Here is a 6,811-nt window from a genome sequence, read left to right as displayed (position 1 = left end):
AATGGGGAAAAGTTCCGTTTCAGGCCTCAAACTTTTGCCCATTCTACCTGGAGAGCCAGGACAATTGTGTCACTCGACAGCCAGTGTCAGAGGGAAGATAGAGGTAGTGTGACCTGAAATGGTTTGGGCTCAAACGGAATCTCAAATCCTGAACTGACAGGACAACATTGGCTGCAGTTACAGATAAGTTGCCTACAGGACTCTAAGTTCAGAACTGGTTGACAGAGTTTCTCACACAGCTCACTGAGGAGGGCAGGGTGTCGGGGAGATGGGAGACATTAAAGTTTCCCCAATCCCAGGACAATGCCCAACCCATCCTTCCCTTGGCCTGAGATGGAAATCTGGTATGGCCTCTGTAAAGGATCCTTCAACAATGCATCAGGTGTTTGTGTGATTTTGCTAAGGATATCAATATCTAGAAAAAGAAAGGAAAAAAAAAAAAAAAGCCTTAATCTGACAAAATATAAATGTCTGCAGCATAGGAGTCTGCTTCTGTGGTAGCAATTCTGGGCCATGACTGTTGAATCAGTGTTTGTCATACAAGGCATGAAACCCCATCCATCAGCACACATCTATAGCATTTCAGATGAAGGGTGGTCTTGCAAAGGTCGCCCTTTGTGTCCCCAGGTTGCCTGGACCCTGCTGGTTTCTCTCTCCAGAAAGTGGCAGAGGCTGGATCCCCTTCTCAGGACAGACTCCTTGCCAGGCAGCCACAGCTATGGGGGTTGTCATCAGGCTCTTACTGACATTTCACTCGGCATCTGTTTTGGTAGAGTTGGTTCTTTTTTTGTGACTATGGAACATAACAACCATTTCAGAAGAGATGGCCCTAAAAGCCCTGGTCCAGACAAGAAAGCTTATCGTGATGTCTGGAGGAAAGCAGCAAGATTAACAAGCACCAGGAAGGGTGCTTCTGAAGCAACAGTGATTGGCCGTGTGTAGCTCTGGTAGAGTGCCAGGGAACGTCAGTGAGAAACAAGGGGATGGCTGAGGTATTTAGAAAATCCTTAAACCATGTCTGAGCCCAGAAATGGAAAGCAGTTGATGTCTATTGTCGCAGGAGAGAATGAGAATGTTTGTCCTGGGAAGATGGCAGGAAGGAAGGCCCCTGCTGTTCAAATCAGGGATGATCCAGATGTTTGCACCCATGGTTCTGCACAGGAGATTGGAACTGCCTGTGGCAGGGGGTGGCTGTGCTCTGTCATGCCCCAGGAGCTGACCTTGCTCCCTTTGCCTCCTTCCCTCCCCACACTTGCCTGGACCTCAGGAAAGATCCATGAGCTTGGAGGATGGACTAACCTCCTGGTTGAGGGGAAATAGGTTGAGTTTTGATTTTGAGGCAGCAGCAGAAGGAGCACGTGCAGTTCTAGTGCTGGGATATGGAGAGGATAAGGAAAGGATTCAAGTGAGTCTCTGGGCTGGACATCTTGGGTGACTGAGGAGCAGGAGCAGGGCTTTGGAAGAAGCTGCACAGGTTATGGGGAGCTCTCAGCCATTGGCAAAACCTCCAAATACCACAGCTTTGTGTTTGAAGCAGTGGTCAGCAAGGAGAGAAAGACGTAGGTAAATCTTGGGGCATCATGGGGTCAGAGTGAGGTGGGGAAGCAGGGGTGCTGGTTAAAATGTGCAGAGAAAGCTGCAGAGGCACAGGACAGTGCAGGACAGCCTGTGGTGGGGATGGTCCCTTTGTGGGGGCTGGGACCCCACAACAGAACTGAAGTCCATGTTCTTTTCACTATGGCTGCTGCCTCTTCCACTGTAGTGCCTGAGAGGAAACCAGTTCCTTACAGCCCCAGTGCTTTGTTGCCTCCTCACCCACTCACTCCAGAGCATCTGGGAGGAGTCCTACCACTGTCCTACCCTCGACATCCTCCCGCCACCCCCCATCTCACTGCTCCCAGGAAGAGCCCTGAGCATCCCGTGAGGGAAAGGATGCCCATTCCTAGGGTATGGGGGTCAGCGCTTGAACACCTTGCGTCATGAAACACTTCCAGTTTTTTCATAGCAATCTCCACATTTGATTGTCAACCTGTCACCAGTGCCTCTGACTCCTGCTTCACCAGCCCCAAGGGACAGCAGCCTTGTCTGCTCATTCCCTCCATAGTCTCTTCAGCGTTGGCCTTCAGTGGGGACTGAGAACACCCTCAGAAACTTGGAGCTTTGCTGCTTTTCCTTCTCCAGAGGCCAGCTCACTCCCCTTTCAGTATCTGCAGTTCAGGAACGTGGCACCAGAGGGCTCATGAACATGCCAAGCACCCCAACAAGCCAAGTCTCTGGGCATCATTTTGTTAACGACTTAGTTCTTCTCTGGTTAACTACAGAGATTTCAGAAGTGAAAATATTTCAATCAAAAAAACCCAGTAAGATAGGATTTCTTTTTCTCCCACTGTTCTTCATTTGTCTGCTTACACACTAAGCGATATCAGCAATCAAACCAAACATCTCCAAATGAAGGCTGAATCTGTAGGGAAGTCAAGGCCCTTTATGTCAGACACTTTGTGGGCAGTCTTTGTCCTGACCCTGTCCTGGCTGGCGTGAGAGGGAGGTAACAAATATAGTTTATTGATGTAAAACAGTGAGTTAACAAAGTTCAGTGGCAAATGCAACAATAGTTTATAAGATTCGATGGCAAGGTACACTTGGTGATTTACTGCACAGAGGACAGGGTGAGACAAAGCTGTCAGGGAGAGCCTCCCATTGGATCATGAGGTTCAGAGAGGAACCCCTTGCTTTCTAAACTCCTTCCTCAGAGAGGAGTCTAGGTGTGGCTGGATCCAATCCTAGTCCCAGGCTTGGTCAATGGTTTATGTCTAAAGGTTTAGATCTGCACAATCAATCCTTTATGTCACTTAGCCAAGGTTTCAGAGTTAGCATGCTGTGTGCCACTCGCCGACGATCTGTTGGGGTAAGGAATCTCTCAAACTCGAGGAGTGACCTTGAGTGGCATCCCTGCCCATGGGGAGATCCTGGCATGCAGCCCACTGCTGTGCAGGAGAGCCCAAAGGGCTCTTGGGCTGCTCAGCATTGATGGGGGTAAGATGACTGGCTCATAGCCATATTTGCATACTGACCATAGGTTTTTGTTTCCTTCACTGTGCTTAGGTGGGCACACTGCACAATAGCCTTTCGCTATTGTATTGTTATCTGTCTCCCCCAAATCCCCTCTGAGCTGGATGCATCCATCATGACCAGACACATCTACCATGACTGCCAGTGGTGGTTATCACTTGAGCAGAAGTATGGGAAGAGGTCAGGAGCAGGGGGTTCGGGGAGGGCTTGGGGAGGGGGGAGCACACCACCACACTCCACCCTGTGACTCTAGTCAATTCCTCTTACCTTCACAGAGTGGTGGTACGGTCACCTCTTGCCTCTGTGCCATAAATAGTGCATTGACTGTTCCTGTGTTTACAGATCCACGGTCAGTAGACAGTGAAGCACTTCTATTTGCTATGTGTTAATTTGCATGTTTTGGGGGGTTGAAGTTGGGTTATTTGGTTTATCATGTACCAAACCTTTGTATACAATGTAATTAGAAGCAATAGACATATTGGAGTTAGTAAAATCACAACTGGGTGAGCATAAGATTAAACAGTCCTGTGGCTGTTGGTGACCATCCAAGACGAATTTCCCATCAGTGGTGTTCTCCATCCTTCTTCGCTCTTTCCAAGACATGGTGTATCTCTTCTGTATCATGACGAACAGTGATTGGTGTTTTGTGTCCCTTGCTTCAGATGCGTTCTAACAGATAGCACAGGTCAACATGTTGTAGTAGTTATTTCACCAAGGAAGATTCATTTCAATGCAGGTGGGCAATAAAGCTTAAATGTGTAATTAGATGGTAACAATTGATAAGAGGTAACAGGAGCTGTATAATCAAAGTCACATCCCACAACTTTGGTAAAGTTACAAATATTTGAGTGATTGCTCATGCCTACAGTGATGTTATCTATGGATATAAAACCACAAAGGGTTCCCATACAAACCCATCCTTTTCCAATAGAAAGAGGTATGGCTGCCAGGGCTTCCTCTGCAGGCCACTTTTCTGGGCATGTTCTTGAGAGAAACTTTGGAAGAATTCTTAAGCCTTCAGGCATTGCCCTGAGGAGACTACCTTTCTTTATGGAAATGCTGTTATGTCTCAGAAGTGCCCATTGCCTGTCTAAGCCTGCGGTCACAGGTCTACTGAGCAGCACAACTGTGACCAACTGCCGGACTAATCATGCCTTACACCAAAGCAATTGCTCATAAAGAGTGTGGAAGAGGAAAGAGAAGAGCTCTGGAAGGCCAAGCACTGGTGGTCTCTGGCAGTCCTGCCATGCTGGGACTCTTTTCCCTTCCACCCATGCACACAGGAGCCGCCCTGTATCTCCAAAAAGGCATTGAAGGAAGGATCTCAGGGAAAAAAAAACCATTACCTTTATTTTGTTTAAACTCACGGAGAGCAGGGTGCCTCATTTACAAAGCCACTCAGTCAGAAAAGCAAAGCAGAGAGTGAATGAGAAAGGGGACAGCTTTGTCAGAAGTAAAAAACCACCACCATTAAAAAAAATACAGAAGACAGGCTGGGCCTGAAATGAGTTACATTATAGCTGCTGCCCAGAAGAATTTTGTTGCTTTAAAAAAACATTCAGTTATCAATTTCCACACAGCATCCTGGAGCTCCTGGTTCCTCATGCTGTAGATGAGGGGATTCACTGTTGGAGGAACCGCCGCGTACAGGACTGCAACCACAAAGTCCAGCAAAGGAGAAGAGATTGAGGGGGGCTTCAGGTAGGCAAACGTGCCAGTGCTGATAAACAGGGAAACCATGGCCAGGTGAGGCAGGCACGTGGAAAAGGCTTTGTGCCGTCCCTGCTGAGAGGGGATCCTCAGCACGGCCCTGAAGATCTGCACATAGGACACCACAATGAATACAAAACACCCAAGTGCTAAACAGGCACTGACCACAATAAGCCCAACCTCCCTGAGGTAGGCATCTGAGCAGGAGAGCTTGAGGATCTGGGGGATTTCACAGAAGAACTGGTCCACAGCATTGCCCTTGCAGAGGGGGACTGAAAATGTATTGACTGTGTGCAGCACAGCATAGGGAAAAACACTGCCCCAGGCAGCTGCTGCCATGTGGACACAAGCTCTGCTGCCCAGGAGGGTCCCATAGTGCAGGGGTTTGCAGATGGCAACATAGCGGTCATAGGCCATGACAGTGAGAAGAGAAAACTCTGCAGTAGCACAGAAAAATAAAAAAAAGACTTGAGTAGCACATCCCAAGTAACAGATGTCCGTAATGTCCCAGAGGGAATTGGCCACTGATTTGGGGAGAGTGGTGGAGATGGATCCCAGGTCGATGACAGAGAGGTTGAGGAGGAAGAAGTACATGGGGGTGTGGAGGCGGTGGTCAAAGGCTATGGCGGTGATGATGAGGCCGTTGCCCATGAGGGCAGCCAGGTAGATGCCCAGGAAGAGCCAGAAGTGCAAGAGCTGCAGCTCCCGTGTGTCTGTGAATGCCAGGAGGAGGAACTTTGTGGTGGAGCTGCTGTTGGACATTTTCTTCCTCTGGGAATGGGGCACATACCAAGGAGAAAAAGACAGTGATAATTTAGGGGAGACATCTCTGAGGAAAATAGAAGCCATTTCTCATACACCCTCCCGCTGTTTCATACACTGTTTTCCTTTTCCAGGAGACATTCCTTCATCTCCATGGCTGCCGCTCTGGTTTGTTTTGGCCAACCATGCCGTGAGGAGCAGGGCCTCTGCTCACTGACTGCTTAGGAGTCAGCCCTGCTCTGCAGCAGTGAGCTCGTGGGAGTGGTGGGGGCAGGGGCCAGTACTGGTGATTCCTTTTTCAGATTACACTGCTCCTATCGCAGAAGGATTTGTCATCATATTCACTCTCCATGTTAAGGAAGGGGGATTGCAAAAGGCAGTTTGAGAGTTTGGGGGGCATCTTACCTGCAGATTTTCTTGGATCTAAGAAACACTCAGCATTTCTGCTGCACTCAGGGAGAACAGAGAGAATCCATCAAGGCAAAAGGATTGTCTGTGGCTTAGTGCAGAATGAGGGCAGCTGGTCTGTCCCTCCAATTTGTTCTGAGCTGCTCTGGGCTTATTCTTCATGAGATGGAGGGTCATCGCAGTCATGTGTTACCCTGAAAAACAACCAGAACAGAAGGATCCAGTGCAGACCACTAAATGTCTCATCCTTTTTCACAGTCTAAGAAGCCCACTTGTAGCCAAGGACTCACATGGCTCAATTCACAAATCCAAAAGCATTTTCTCCATAGAGAAACTCCACCTCACTGGAGAGCCTACCCACAAGTTCAGTGCGTGAGACTGCAGCTGAAACTCCACCTCCCCAGAGAAACCGGCAGCAGGAGTGAAATAACAAAACCAGTAACACAGACCAGTGGAGGAACAAGGAACAGTATAGTGAGCTTAGAGAGCCCAGGGCAGAGGCAGGCAGGCCCCCAGGCAGCGTTACCCTGCCCCAGCTCTGCACGCCACCTCCCAGGCACCACCATTGCCGGGCAGCTGCTCTCAGCCCCTGGGCTCTGCACAGGGAAATGGCCTGATTTTTTCTATTTGTTGCATTGCGCTGCCCAGAAATCTGGAATATCAAACTGGAAAGATAGAGTCAGGAAATCTCCTTGTCTTCATAGTAATCCCTGCCTTGATCTTCTCCTCCAGACATTCCCTTTGAAATGTCCTGGGGTTGATGTGCATCCCTGAGCAGCCCTGACCCACACTGCACCCTCTAAACAGCAGAAGGACCCTGCCTTGCTGGGGGTTACTCCTTCAATTCCACAGTCCCTGCTGA

The 6,811-nt window shown here is 49.0% G+C and overlaps 1 protein-coding gene across 1 annotated transcript; it reads right to left on the bottom strand.

Moving 5' to 3' along the window:
* Positions 1 to 4,578: 4,578 nt before the first annotated feature.
* LOC104122126 (olfactory receptor 14I1) lies at positions 4,579 to 5,556 on the bottom strand. Its single transcript, XM_009634217.2, has one exon. The coding sequence runs from the start codon at positions 5,539 to 5,541 to the stop codon at positions 4,579 to 4,581; it is 963 nt and encodes a 320-aa protein (XP_009632512.2). The 5' UTR covers positions 5,542 to 5,556.
* Between the last annotated feature and the right edge of the window lie 1,255 nt (positions 5,557 to 6,811).

Source organism: Egretta garzetta, unplaced genomic scaffold (genome assembly GCF_000687185.1).
Source record: "Egretta garzetta isolate BGI_Z169 unplaced genomic scaffold, ASM68718v1 scaffold982, whole genome shotgun sequence".
NCBI classification, from domain to species: Eukaryota; Metazoa; Chordata; class Aves; order Pelecaniformes; family Ardeidae; genus Egretta; species Egretta garzetta.
Note: the sequence above shows the minus strand (reverse complement) of the source record. Positions and strands in the feature narration are given on the sequence as shown.

What these genes read in the sequence shown, in the direction of transcription:
- LOC104122126 (XM_009634217.2), bottom strand. Translation starts at nt 5,541, where the DNA reads ATGTCCAACAGCAGCTCCACCACAAAGTTCCTCCTCCTGGCATTCACA.